This window comes from Coregonus lavaretus, assembly GCF_964263955.1.
Source record: "Coregonus lavaretus genome assembly, chromosome: 3".
In the NCBI taxonomy this organism is placed as follows: domain Eukaryota; kingdom Metazoa; phylum Chordata; class Actinopteri; order Salmoniformes; family Salmonidae; genus Coregonus; species Coregonus lavaretus.
Genome location: NC_139990.1, coordinates 62,098,360 through 62,113,032, shown reverse-complemented (window position 1 = coordinate 62,113,032; position 14,673 = coordinate 62,098,360). Strand labels below are relative to the sequence as shown.

At 41.2% G+C, this 14,673-nt stretch overlaps 2 protein-coding genes across 2 annotated transcripts; one reads left to right on the top strand and one right to left on the bottom strand.

The window, feature by feature from the left end:
- Positions 1-615: 615 nt before the first annotated feature.
- Positions 616-12,289, bottom strand: LOC311114429 (sorcin-like). Its single transcript, XM_084157190.1, has 8 exons — positions 11,933-12,289; positions 11,034-11,144; positions 10,823-10,892; positions 10,636-10,679; positions 10,174-10,321; positions 1,364-1,477; positions 1,203-1,261; positions 616-1,068 (listed from the first exon to the last, which is right to left on the bottom strand). Exons 1-8 carry the CDS (start codon positions 11,978-11,980, stop codon positions 1,042-1,044), a joined length of 621 nt encoding a protein of 206 aa, XP_084013316.1. The 5' UTR covers positions 11,981-12,289; the 3' UTR covers positions 616-1,041.
- Positions 12,290-12,710: 421 nt separating this feature from the next.
- Positions 12,711-14,557, top strand: LOC311112919 (uncharacterized protein). Its single transcript, XM_084156062.1, has 4 exons — positions 12,711-13,163; positions 13,822-14,139; positions 14,249-14,330; positions 14,440-14,557. Exons 1-4 carry the CDS (start codon positions 12,968-12,970, stop codon positions 14,510-14,512), a joined length of 669 nt encoding a protein of 222 aa, XP_084012188.1. The 5' UTR covers positions 12,711-12,967; the 3' UTR covers positions 14,513-14,557.
- The last annotated feature ends 116 nt before the right edge of the window (positions 14,558-14,673 follow it).

The window sequence follows — 14,673 nt, the reverse complement described above, 5'->3', positions numbered from 1 at the left end:
TCTGGCGGACTAACTAAACACATGCTTCGTTTGTAAATGATGTCTGAATGTTGGCACGTGCCCCTGGCTATCCATAAATTAAAAAAATGATGCAGTCTGGTTTGCTTAATAGGAATTTGAAATGTCTTAATACTTAAGTATATTTTCATAATTACATGTATTTTTTATACTTAAGTTTATTTAAAACCAAATACTTTAAAACTTTTACTCAAGTAGTATTTTACTGGGTGACTTTCACTTTTACTTGAGTCATTTTCTATTAAGGTATCTTTACTTTTACTCAAGTATGACAATTGGGTACTTTTTCCACCACTGAGTGGAGGTTATACCTGCTCAGGTCATAGCCTCCTCAGTCTCTCTCCAAGTGGAAAAGAGTGATGGAGTGCGTGGTCAGAAGTGAGTGATGTTGTTATTGAAACTTGTGTGCAGTTCGCCTTTATTAAACCATAAAATCACTCAGAAGTGAAATCAATAATTTTCTTGATTCATACCTTGTTCTATTACTCTGGTTTTCCCATGGAGAGTGTATGTGGACCTACAGCGTGAAATGCTGATAATACTCACTACATTTTCCTGAACTGTCCCCAAGACCTAATAAGAAAACAACCAATCATCGGAGGTGTATTCCACACATATATGGGCGCGTTTATTACTCTCTTTCACATACAGAGAAGATTTCTCCCAGCTATAGTTAATTTTGCACAGCACCAGGCACTCTTTGGGATATCTTGATTAGCATGATGAATAGTAAAGACTTTCAACAGTGACATAACATACAGAGGTGACATGGGTTTATAGGCACACCTAGTGGTTATAGTTAGCTAATATTCCAGTTTCCTATGGTAATGTTACGATTTTATAGTAACTTCCTATTTCAAAACCATTAATGTGGAATGTGACAATTAGGTTTTAGTCATGTTTGTATAAAAGCAATAAAAACAAAGTGATTTGTGAGTATCAAAAATACATGTCAGGAAATAATTAACATGCTAAATTTTTCAGATTATGGGATGAGTCAAAAAAAAAATCTGCTCTGTCTCTTCATGTGCACATCGTGCACAGGATGAACTGAGAGTGAGAAAGAGAGTGAGAGCGAGAGCGAGAGAGAGAGAAAGACAGAGATTATAATACTTTACATTTAAACCAGGGAGATTTACAGTGCATACAACAAGGAAGAGGATATGAAAAAAAAAAAGACTTACATCATCGTATGGAAATGTGGCCATTCCCTGTCCAGCTTGGTCCCGCTTCCGGAACAAATCTGTAGCAAACATACAGAGATAATGGTCAAACAATGATCAAAAAACAACACATACACCGGTCATACTGATAATGGACAAACTGATTAAAACTGTCCACTCACCAGTCAGGGCTCTGAGTTTTACACAACAAGCTACGTAGTCATCAAAGGTGATCTTCCCCTGAGAACTGAATCTCTTGATGATGCTGTTCATGGCTTGTGGGCTCAGCCTGTAGCCTGTAACACACAAACATACATGTCGAATTAACATTTCTCTCTCATATTGACTCTTTTGATCATCACTTATTGTGTACACACATACAGTGGGCTCCAAAATTACTGGCACCCCTGATTGGCAATGCACAAACAATACTTTAAAAAAATAAACAATATGCAGTGGCGGTTTTACACGGAGGCCGGGGGAGGCCCGTGCCTCCCTGGAAATGTCCCTGGCCACCCCTGTGGCCCCCCCGTGCTGACCAAATAAAAAATTATGAATTTATAACTATTTTACACGCGAGCGCCAAAAGCGGAACTAATGCAACGCTGTACACGGCAACGTTCTACACGGGTAAATTAGAGTGGCGCACCCAAAAACTGTATCCTGCCATCTGCCTGCCTGCCACGTGTGGTGCTGCTTCGGTGAATGAGAGCTCAGCAACTACTATTTGCGAGAGGAGCTACGATTTGCAGGAATCGAAGGTAAGCAAAACGATTTAATATCATAAGTGACTTGTTGTTCTTGCACATAGCCTACATGTTCCTTTTGTTCCTCACACATAAATCAAATCAAGTTTTTAAATGTCTGGTCTCGATTTGTTTAGAAATGTAATCATATCTAAGCAAACTCATCGAAGCAGAAGCAAATATCCAAATGTTAGTAGGCTATCCTTGCTAGGTCTACACAATGTTGTGATGTTAACCACGTAACTTCATCCGTCTTGGCTGTTGCATCGCGATAACAAATACATTTTTAGTAAAGTAATCAACAGGTTATCTGCCAGTGTTAAGTAGGGAGGGATGGTTAGGTAACAAAATGTAATGCATGCCCCTACGTTTTTTCTTCTTCTAATAGTTATCATGAAACGAGGAAGGGACATAAAGTCATTTTTTGCCCCAGCAAACAAAAAAGTGAGAGAAACAAATCGAGGTTTTGAGAAAGTTGAGGAAGAGGGAGAGCCAGCATGTGATGAAAGTGAGGGGTCTGACAAAGAGAGGGAAATTCCAGAGGGTGAGGAGGATGAAGAAGAGGGTGAGGAGGATGAAGAAGAGGGTGAGGAGAATGAAGAAGAGGGCGAGGAGAATGAAGAAGAGGGTGAGAAGCATGAAGAAGAAAGCATACAGGGACAGAGAGATGAACAGCCAGAGGGACAGCAAGTGGATCCATGTGGATCAAGTACTGCACCATCAGGTTTGTGATGAGGAAGGTTCTTACTATTTGCAAAGCAATGCAATTACAATGTAATGGTAGGCCTGCTGGGTGTCCTTAAAATGCTGCTTTCTGCTGTTAATTCTTTTTTGTGTCAATATGGCTCTGTTTTTTTTTTTAAGTAAATACTTTGCCTACATTTTGAAATACATGCAGATATACAGTAAATAAATGTTGTAGTTGTGCCCTATGTTTACTGTCCATCTTCTTCAGATATCAGCAAGTCTAAGTATGACGTACCAGTACAGCCGAACTTGAAGATATTCCCAACCACACTGATGGGGGACAGAAGACGAAGCTTCAGACCAAACTGGTACACTACTCATCCATGGCTTGAGTATTCTGTAATGACGGACTCTACATGTTGCTATGCATGTAGACATTTTAGCACACCAAATGCCCCAGACACCGTTTTTGTTTCAACACCTGGTTTTACAAACTGGAAAAAGGCAACTATGAGAAATGCAGGGTTTTCACTACATGCAAAGTCTGAACGACACAAGTGTGCAATGATCGCATGGAGGGATTATCAAAGAGCTGTTAGAACTGACGCAACACTAACAGATCTCCTTGACAAAGAACACACTAAACAAGTACAAGAAAATCAGGCATACATTAAAACAGTTGGGGAAGTGCTGTTGCTTACAGCTACACAAAACATAGCACAAAGAGGACATGATGAATCTGAAGGGTCCACTAACAAAGGAAACTTTAGGGAAATTCTTAACACAGTTGCTAACCACGACCAACTTGTTAAGAGAAGATTAACTTCCATTCACAATGCAAAGTACACAAGCAAGATCATCCAGAATGAGGTTTTGGGTTGTTTGGCAGAAATGGTTCGGTCTGAAATCATAGAAGAAGTGAAGAAAAGTGAGGTTTTTAGCGTCATGGCAGATGAAACAAAGGATATTTCAAAAAAAGAACAGATGTCCTTCACACTCAGGTACTATTACAATGGGGCCATTAAGGAGAGTTTTCTCCATTTTGAATCTGCAGAGAGGTTAGATGCAGCAGGGCTTACTGGAAAAATAGTACACTTACTGGAACGTTATGGCCTGGACTACAAAAATAACCTCGTAGGCCAAGCGTACGATGGCGCTGCCGTTATGAGCGGTAAGCATTCAGGGGTTCAGGCAAGGATCAAAGAACAGGCTAAATTTGCCTTCTACGTCCATTGTAGTGCTCATTGTCTGAATTTAGTGTTAGTTGATGTAGTCAAAAGTGTCCCAGAAACGGAGGAGTTTTTTTCTTTGTTACAGAGTCTTTATATGTTTACTTCTTCCTCATATGTGCACCCAAAATGGCTGTCTCTCCAAAGAGAAATGTATGGCAGAACCAGAGAGCTGCAACGTTTAAGCGACACACGTTGGTCATGCCGATTTCTAGCCCTACGTAATATCATGGACACTCTACCTGCCCTTAAACGACTACTGCAAGATATTGCTCAAGAACGTCATGGTGAAAGAACTGTTGAGGCCCGAGGTCTTCTTGCTCAAATTGACCTAGAATTTGTTGTGCATCTTGTTACTCTGCGTAAGTTGTTTGGGGAGACAAAGCTATTGTCTGACATGTTACAGTCACAAACTGTTGATCTGTCAAGTGCTGTTGACTTAGTAAATGCTTTAGTCCTGACATTGAAAGACCACAGGCAGGAGTCTTTCTTTGATGAGTTGTGGGATGAAGCATTGAATATTTGTGAGCAGTGTGATTCTGCAACAAGGTCAGTGGCGAAACGTCAGAAAATGCTGAGCTCTAGACTCAGTGGCTACTGCACGCTAAGCACTGTTGGTCAGAGGGAGGTAGAACGTGACAAAGATATGTTTCTCACATCATTTTTCTATCCTGTAATTGACAGCATGCTCAATGAGTTGAACAGACGTTTCTCCAATACAAACTGTGAGCTCATGAGAAGCATACAGTCTCTCAGTCCCCAGAGTGATACCTTTTTAAAGGAGAGCAATGTTTTTTCATTTGGCCGTTTGTATAATGCAGACATTGATGATTTAGGGCATGAGCTCCATCAATTTAAGAGAGTTTTGGACAGAAAAATACAGAGTGGTGAAGTCAAAAAGCCATGCAGTACAGTGGAGCTGGTTTGTTTTATTGAGCCATACAGGGAAGTTTTCTTTGAGCTCTTTAGACTGTGCAAGATTGCTGTAACCCTTCCTGTAAGCTCAGCCTCTTGCGAACGCAGTTTCTCCACACTGAAACTGATAAAAACCTTCCTGCGGTCCACCACTAGTGATGAGAGACTCAGTGATCTTGGTGTCCTGAGCATAGAGTCCAGAAGGGCCAAGGCTCTGGATCTTGATGTATTTGTGGACCGTTTTGCCAGACAGCACAACCGCCGTATCCTGTTGCTGTAGTGTATCTCTATGATATATACGCTAGTAGCGTATGAGTGCCGCTGTGAGGAAAAAGAGATATAATGAACAATAAAACAACAAGCCTGAGCTTCTTAAGACACGGTGGGTTTATCTGTTCTCAATACCACCGGTAAAATGAATGGAGTTAGTCTGGTGTCCACATGAAGTTACGTGTGTAGACAAAGAGTCTGGTGTCCATATGAAGTTACATGTGTAGACAGAGACAGTCTGGTGTCCATATGAAGTTACATGTGTAGACAGAGACAGTCTGGTGCCCATATGAAGTTAAATGTGTAAACAAAGACAGTCTGGTGTCCATATGAAGTTACATGTGTAGACAGAGACAGTCTGGGGTCCATATGAAGTTAGATGTGTAGACAAAGACAGTCTGGTGTCCACATGAAGTTACATGTGTCTACTTAGATGAACCCACCGTGTCTTAAGAAGCTGAAGCTTGTTTTATTTTTCATTTTACATCATCTATCTTTTTTTCCTCACAGTACCAGTAGTTCCACACACTACTAGAGTGTATGTATGTTTGTATGTATGTATATATATCCCACCAATCCTCTCTCAAGAGGTTTTCAAAAAGGGGCAAACTCATGTCTCAAGACCTGCTTCTGTTGGTTCCCCTCTCCTGCCTGTAACTTTCCATCCACATCCCCAAAGTTTTGTGGCCCATTATGACATCACTCCATTAAGTGATTGCTGCATGTACTGCTCTAAGGAAACACTTCTCTCTCTCTCTCTCTCTCTCTCTCGATAGATAGAGTTTATGATTTTATTCTTTTGAATTATCTCTGCCAAACATCTATGTACTACAAATCTTCAAGCTCCACAGATGTTTTATGGCATCCACTAAACCTCTTTAGATATTTGTAAATTATACAGTGTGATACCTTTCAACAAAAGTTTATTTTATTTTTTACCAACTATGATTTTTCCTTTTGAAAACAAGCAAAGCAAGAAAAAAAAGAAACAAAATCACTCCAATCATTGCACACTTGTGTCGTTCAGACTTTGCAGGTCCAGCTTTGACATGATGATCTAACTAACACTAATATTGTAACTAATATTGTAACTGAAATATGTATGATCCTATGATGAGCGATTGCTTACTTCCCTTTCACTCTTAAAAAATTACTGAAAAAAAATGTGTATAAAAAGGTATATGTAGTATATGTTTGTTTAGTGAGCATTCATGCTGTCATTTTTTCCTAATGTGAACTATGGTGGAAATGTGCTGTCCTAAATGGACTTGCCCATATATGTTGTAAAGCCTTTTTTTGTACACCTCCTCATCAACTGACAGTGAAGTACACAAAGACACAGACACACACACACACACACACACAGACACCTGTAATATTCTTGTTTTCATGTTGTTGCTGATATCCATCAGTGTTGTTCATATTGCTACATTGTGTTGACATGATTGTTGCTTTTAAACGAATGTTAACTTAATGTTTATTGTCTGCATCCTATTGGACTACTGGATGTTAATGTGTAACACGTTTCCCTGTTTATGTGCTTTAGCAATACTGTATGTCAATATGGTCATGCTAGTAAAGCCTCTTTGAATTGAATTTCTTTTCTGATTTGGTTTATTTTACCTAAATGGATACAGGGTAGTGTGTTTTGTTTATAAATCACTCAGAAAGTTTTCTTTCTTAAAACAAAATGTGGAATCAACTGTCCACAGTAGTGGGGCTTCCATAAATAGGAAATGGCACATTGTTGTACCCTTTGTTGTATCCTGGAGTTTTGTTCACATTGAATATGAACCCTGTATTTGTACCCTGTACTTTTTAATTTTTTTTCATTTTTATTTTTTTTCATTTTTATGGCACTATCTCTCTTGCATCTGCACTCTTGTACAAAATACGTGTTATAATAAATGTCATATGATTTTAAAGTAAAATAAAGTTTATAATCTTTGAATATCATGTGTTGCCAGTTTTTTTATGTGTGCCCCCCTGATTAAACACTGGCCCCTCCTTGGCCCCCCTAGTAAAATGTGTCTAGAACCGCCACTGACAATATGATATTAGAGATAAACTCAAAATACAGTGGGGAGAACAAGTATTTGATACACTGCCGATTTTGCAGGTTTTCCTACTTACAAAGCATGTAGAGGTCTGTCATTTTTATCATAGGTACACTTCAACTGTGAGAGACGGAATCTAAAACAAAAATCCAGAAAATCACATTGTATGATTTTTAAGTAATTAATTTTCATTTTATTGCATGACATAAGTATTTGATCACCTACCAACCAGTAAGAATTCCGGCTCTCACAGACCTGTTAGTTTTTCTTTAAGAAGCCCTCCTGTTCTCCACTCATTACCTGTATTAACTGCACCTGTTTGAACTCGTTACCTGTATAAAAGACACCTGTCCACACACTCAATCAAACAGACTCCAACCTCTCCACAATGGCCAAGACCAGAGAGCTGTGTAAGGACATCAGGGATAACATTGTAGACCTGCACACGGCTGGGATGGGCTACAGGACAATAGGGAAGCAGCTTGGTGAGAAGGCAACAACTGTTGGCGCAATTATTAGAAAATGGAAGAAGTTCAAGATGACGGTCAATCACCCTCAGTCTGGGGCTCCATGCAAGATCTCACCTCGTGGGGCATCAATGATCATGAGGAAGGTGAGGGATCAGCCCAGAACTACACGGCAGGACCTGGTCAATGACCTGAAGCGAGCTGGGACCACAGTCTCAAAGAAAACCATTAGTAACACACTACGCCGTCATGGATTAAAATCCTGCAGCCAGCGCATGTCCAGGCTCGTCTGAAGTTTGCCAATGACCATCTGGATGATCCAGAGGAGGAATGGGAGAAGGTCATGTGGTCTGATGAGACAAAAATATAGCTTTTTGGTCTAAACTCCACTCGCCGTGTTTGGAGGAAGAAGAACGATGAGTACAACCCCAAGAACACCATCCCAACTGTGAAGCATGGAGGTGGAAACATCATTTTTGGGGGATGCTTTTCTACAAAGGGGACAGGACGACTGCACCGTATTGAGGGGAGGATGGATGGGGCCATGTATCGCGAGATCTTGGCCAACAACCTCCTTCCCTCAGTAAGAGAATTGAAGATGGGTCGTGGCTGGGTCTTCCAGCATGACAACGACCCGAAACACACAGCCAGGGCAACTAAGGAGTGGCTCCGTAAGAAGCATCTCAAGGTCCTGGAGGGCCTAGCCAGTCTCCAGACCTGAACCCAATAGAAAATCTTTGGAGGGAGCTGAAAGTCCGTATTGCCCAGCGACAGCCCCGAAACCTGAAGGATCTGGAGAAGGTCTGTATGGAGGAGTGGGCCAAAATCCCTGCTGCAGTGTGTGCAAACCTGGTCAAGACCTACAGGAAACGTATGATCTCTAATTGCAAACAAAGGTTTCTGTACCAAATATTAAGTTCTGCTTTTCTGATGTATCAAATACTTATGTCATGCAATAAAATGCAAAATAATTACTTTAAAATCATACAAATGTGATTTTCTGGAGAAAAAAAATCTGGATTCCGTCTCTCAGTGTACCTATGATAAAAATGACAGACCTCTACATGCTTTGTAAGTAGGAAAACCTGCAAAATCGGCAGTGTATCAAATACTTGTTCTCCCCACTGTACCAACATGTGAGAAATACTGTACTTTATTAATGTTTCAATGGAACCAACCAAAATACCAAAATAAATGTCACCAAAATCAAGGTTTCATAATTATTGCCACTCCTCATTTAGTACTTAGTGCAACCACCTCTGGCAAGGGTAACAGCATGGAGTCTTTTCCTGTAATGTTTGACAAAGTTAAGGAACACATTTGGAGGGATTTTGGACCATTCCTCTATGCAGATCCATTCAAGATCCTTCACATTCTTGGGTTTGTGCTTATCAACTGCCCTCTTCAACTCAGCCCACAGATTTTCGATTGGATTGAAGTCCAGCGACTGAGATGGCCATGGCAGAACATTGATTTTGTGGTCACAGAACCATTTTGTGTGGATCTTGAGGTATGTTTTGGGTCATTGTCTTGTTGGAAGGTCCACCTACGGCTAAGTCCCAGCCTTCTGGCAGAGGCATCCAGATTGTCAGCCAAAATTGCCTGATACTTGGTGGAATTCATTATGCCATCAGTCTTAACCAGTGCTCCTGGACCTCTGGAATTAAAACAGCCCCACCATCATATTTCACCGTGGGTATGAGGTGCCTCTCCTTGTATGCATCTCTGTTTCGACGCCAAACATGCCGATGCTGTTTCTGACCAAAACGTTCGATTTTGGTCTCATCTGACCAGAGCACCTTCTTCCAGTCATAATTTAAATGACGTTTGGCAAACTCCAAGCGCTTGCGTCTGTGTCTTGGGGTCAGAAAGGGCTTTCTTCTGGCAACCCTTCCAAAGAGCCTGTGGTTGTGGAGGTGGCGTCTGATGGTGCTTTGTGAAACCTGGTGACCCCAAGACGTCCACCAAGGCCTGCAATTCTTTCACAGTGATTCTTGGGGATTTTGTTGCTTCTCTCACCATCCTCCTCCCTATCCTGGGGGGCAAAATGCATTTACATCCTCTGCCCGTTAGGTTTTCAACGGTTCCATATCTTTAAATTTTTTTAATAATTGCCCTGACAGTGCTCAGTGGTATATTAAATTGTTTGTGGATGTTCTTGTAGCCATTACCAGATTTATGAAGGTCTACGACCATCTGTCTCTTTTGAACTGCCAGTTCTTTCATTTTCTTCATGGTGTTGGATGACAAAGGGATATTGCATGCGTGTTACCTCATTTTTATACCCCAGTGAAACAGGAAGTGATGTAATGGCTCAATATAGTTCCTTAAGGCTTAGATAAACTTAAATAAGTGGAATTTAATTCCTGGTTTAATTTTGGTAGATGTTATTTACAATAATCTTTAAGGGTGCCATTAATTGTGAAACCTTGATTTGGAGGACATTGATTTTTAATTAAATCAATAAATGATTTTGGTGGGTTCCATTGGAACATTAATATAGTACAGTATTTCTGTATGTTTATATTTTTTTAAGTATTGTTTGTGCATTGCCAGTCAGGGGTGCCAGTAATTTTGGAGCCCACTGTATAAACAAATACACCCTTTGTGCTTGTACGTACCCATAGAAGTGACTGCCTGGTGCATCTCCTGGGGGTCCACGGTCCCACTCTGGTCACGGTCAATGGACATGAAGTGCTGCTTCCAGCCGTTGAGCACTGTCCACAGCTCCTTGAACTCATTGAAGCCCATAGTACAGGACATGTCTCTCTGAGGGGTTGCTTCAGTCAAGGAACAGGAACAGCAGTGACCTCGCAACCTTACCTCAAACCTCAAACATGAATATAGACGGCTAAAGGTTTTCGGAATAATTTCAATTGATTTATCTAGTTTTTTTTTTTTCCAATTCAAGACATTGCTGTGAAATCCATGGAACACAATGTGAGAGGACTTTCTGCAAACTCTCAGCGCACAAAACACTGTCACTTATGCATATTCCACCTCATATTATTGTACTGGTAGCTAGTGTGACCATAGTATTTTAAAAACCTGTGTGTCTGTACTGACTGGTTAGTCAAGGATACATCCAGCATGTTGATCATCAGTCTGCAGGTCTCCAGGTTAAAAGCTGTCAGAGATAAGATAACAGTTAATCAAACCACAGTCAGCGCTCCATATAGTGTAAAGAATAGAATTAAACAAAATACTGCATTGAAAAATGGCTGGGAATTAGTGGTTCCCTTCGGTCTTGTACATGGTGTTAACTCTTACGTTTGTAGCCACCAGAGAAGTTAGCCTGTGTGAGGCATTGCTGGAGCTCTTCTGCTGATATGTGCCCATCCTTCCAATGTCAAAAGATGGAGGGGGAAAAAATACTTATTGAGACCGAAACAATGCTTTACATTTTTAGACTACAGTATGCTGTTTTGACTGTGTTGAGATTAGCAGATAGCTTAATATGTTAAACTATAAGCCTTATTACCTGGCCTGCAACAGCAGCAAAAAATCCATAGAGAGGGTCTTGCTGCTGACCAGGGTATCCTCCAAAACCAGGGCCACCAGGAGGGTGGCCACCAGCAGGGGCACCTCCATACTGTGAGACAGACAATGATTTAGAGAGAGAGAGAGAGCAGCAAACACCATAAGGTTACTATGAAACAGTTAGTGACAACATAGGTCAGGTGCCATGCAAGTGAACATCCCAATGACCCACCTAACCAATTGCCTATAGACAACAGACAATCATGTCTCAAATCAGTGCATTGCCAACTTGCTCTGCAGAGGTCAAGGGGCTGAGAATGATTTCATATAGATTGTTTATTGCAATCAGTAGGTGTCAAACTGTACTTCGGCCAGCAACAACAAGACAGCGAGTCCCAGCTTTTATGTGAACCTGACCATTCCCAGGGTTGGGTGAGATGAGTCAATCCAAAACCAGTATTTCCATCGATTTATACGCTACTGAACTGATTATACAAAGTGTAGGCCCTATAATCCAACATAGTAGAGATAACATTGTAACATTTGCCCTTCATGTAACCTTTTGATCAACTCAGATTTTTACATTGTAAGAGAGTCTTTGTTGTATCGAGCAAGGGCATCAAGTTTCTTCGTCTCCCGGAGCAGAGGCGAAAGTGCATCAAGCATAAAATGCCTACTACGGCTTGCCCACGGCAGCAATTCATTGGCAGGGAGGCCTACAAATTGTATTAGATACAACAAATAGTCTACTGTATTCGGAAAACACTGTGCAATATACGCTGTTATATTATGTAGGATATTATGCCCATTTGCAGTTCTACTTCCGGACAACTAAGCGTTCCTACCCACACCCATTTATCTTCATATTTGTGTAGAAGAAACGTGTCTGTAAGATCTTACCCCTCCAGGGCATCCGCCTGCGGGAGCACCATATCCCGGATAACTCATTTCTATGAATTAAAAGAATAACACTGTGATAGCAACTGGCAATAAATAATCTCCTTTCCCTGATTTACACAAGGGGAGTGTCGGATGTCCTGCTTTACAATAAGCAATGGGAGGGATTAATTTGAGTTTTAGGCTGTTGTCTTTGGGAACCTTTATTTGGAGTAAAAGAGTGGATGTAGTTGAACAAAAGTCAAAGTATAAACGTTTACCAGAGTATGTTTTGTTCAAATGAAATTAACACTCGAGGAAGTAAATGGTATATTCCAGGCACCATTCCAGTGTTCTGTTTCATTGACGTTGATCATCTCTAAAACCCGAGGTCAGCGCACTATTCCCTGATTGGCCTTGCATTAACATGTGACCGGATGCCTGCCAATCATGTGATAATAAAAATTGTCAACGAAGATAAATGCAACGCTGACTGCATTTCTCAAAGTAATAAAATAGATAGTAGTACTTACAGTAATAGATTTGCATAGTGCCGACTTTTAAAATAATTTTTACACAAGTGAATATGATGCCAAATTGTGAATTGTCTCAATTGTTACTGTGTCTTACTATTGTGCTAAACAACATTATTTTCACCAGGCCAGCCATCGTGTATTGTATTTTGTGTATATGCGTGAGTGTGCACATGTTCCTAATGCTACTGCACAGCATTAACTGTCCCAAAGGCTAATAATGTTGTATTGAATTTGTGTTGTATTGTAATACAGTAAGACCACCAAGAGTCATCATTACATCATTACACTTGTCTCAGAACCATTGTGGTGCACTTCCTTTCTGGACAGGAAACACTGAATCGTGCCTCAACTGAAAAGCTGTTCTGCAGCTGATAGGATCAGAGGGCACTGCTGCGGAGCCCATGCAGCTCCAGTCCATGGAAAAACCTGGCTCATCTCTAGCCTATAGACCTGCTATCAGCAAGTAGGGAATCAAACACGCATAGTGATTCTTCTTTGCCTTGGTGTAGAAGCTCTGATTGAGATGTATGGACAGAACCCTAACTGGTTGTGGTCGAGCGGGGCGAGCGGGGCGCCTCTACGCCACCACAGGCACCTGGGCAGACTTGGCTCAGCAACCCTGAGGCAATGGGAGGATGAGGAGGAGGAGGAAGAAGGAAAAGAGGAAGAACATGCTATTTGGACGAGGGAGCATCCAGCAATCTGTTGCTATACTACAGGTAAGAGTGAAGTGTATTAGGTAACTGTGAGAGAATATTGCAGGCTCATTGCAACCCTGTTTTTCCTGTTTTACGTTTGTTTTCAAGTGGCATGCCTTGTTGTCTGCCTCTGTCTTAGGGTAAACAGGGTTTATGCTGGTTTGTATCAATTAACATGATGTATTCCCAATGCTTCTATTCTGGCTTTGCTTACCTACCACTCCCTCAGTTCTAGCCAGTGTGGGCGGATAACTTGTGACTAAGAGCCTTGCCCAAACTCAGCAGGCCCATTGGCAGGCCAAAGAGACAGCAGGACCAAACACGTGATACAACGACAGACTGCAACAGAACAGCACCCACCCTTCCATCCTACCTTACGTCATCCCTTCTCACCACACCTCACTATTATCGCTCCTCCATCTTTTCCCTGCCCCTCCTCTCTCAGCCTTCTATCTCCTCTCCTTACAACTCTTTATCCACTTTTCAGTCTTCATCTCCCCCATTCCCATGTCTTTGTATGCTCATTAAAGTGCTATCCAACATATAGACATAATGCCATTTGCTTGGTTTCTCCATTCACTTGAATCCCTTTAGACATCATAAATGGTATGAACAGAATAGCTTTTTGTTAAATGTTCTTAGGTTCTCTCCTTCTCTCCTCTGTCCCTTGTGTCTTCAGATGGCCATGGCCTCACCCAAGAGTGTGTTCAGAACCACTGGGGCTGGGCTGGTACAGAGAGTCCCTTTGGCCCTGTCCACACAGACCTAGTTAGCATCCAAAGCCAGAGTGACACAAGGCAGGAGGCCCCGGAAATGTGGATGGATGTCCCCCCACACCTGCCCTCCTTGGGTGCTGCTGATGGAGAAGAATCATTCCAGCATTGTTTAGGCAGTCATCGGGGGAGCCACAGGACAGAGGGCCATGGTTGTGTTTGTATGCATGGACCAAGAAGATGTTGCCACAGTTGGGCTGGTTCCCCTCTCTTCAATTTCGGAGGTAAGTGTGTATGTGTCTGTTCATGTGAAAGAGGGTAATTATTCTCTATGATGATCCAGTATGGCTGCTATGTAGTATTTTCCTCTAATCAAATACTTCTGTTTCCCAGTGAGGAAGACAATGATGGTAGGAGTCGAGGTGGAAATAGTGGAGGAAGTAGCCTATGAGAACACAGAGACACTTGAAGTAATGTAAGTAGTTAAATGATTCAAGGTCATTGTTTATTTACACATTGTTGACGCACATAAACATGAAGTAGGGCTATGCAGTAGCCTAATGTTTTTATGTATTTCTTTTTAGATCAGAAGGAGTGTATCCAAATTATTTGATGGAACCCATATTGCTGCACGATGACCAGCTTTCCCCCACCTAAACCTGCATTCCTTCAAAAGTTGTTTGCAATTGAACTTTAACTGTGTTTTTAAATGTCAGCCTTGTATTTTGAATGTCTTTTAAATGTATTTAAATGTAGTTTAAATATAAACATGTATTTTACAATAGTTTTTTTTTTTTACCCAATAAAATAAGAAAAAC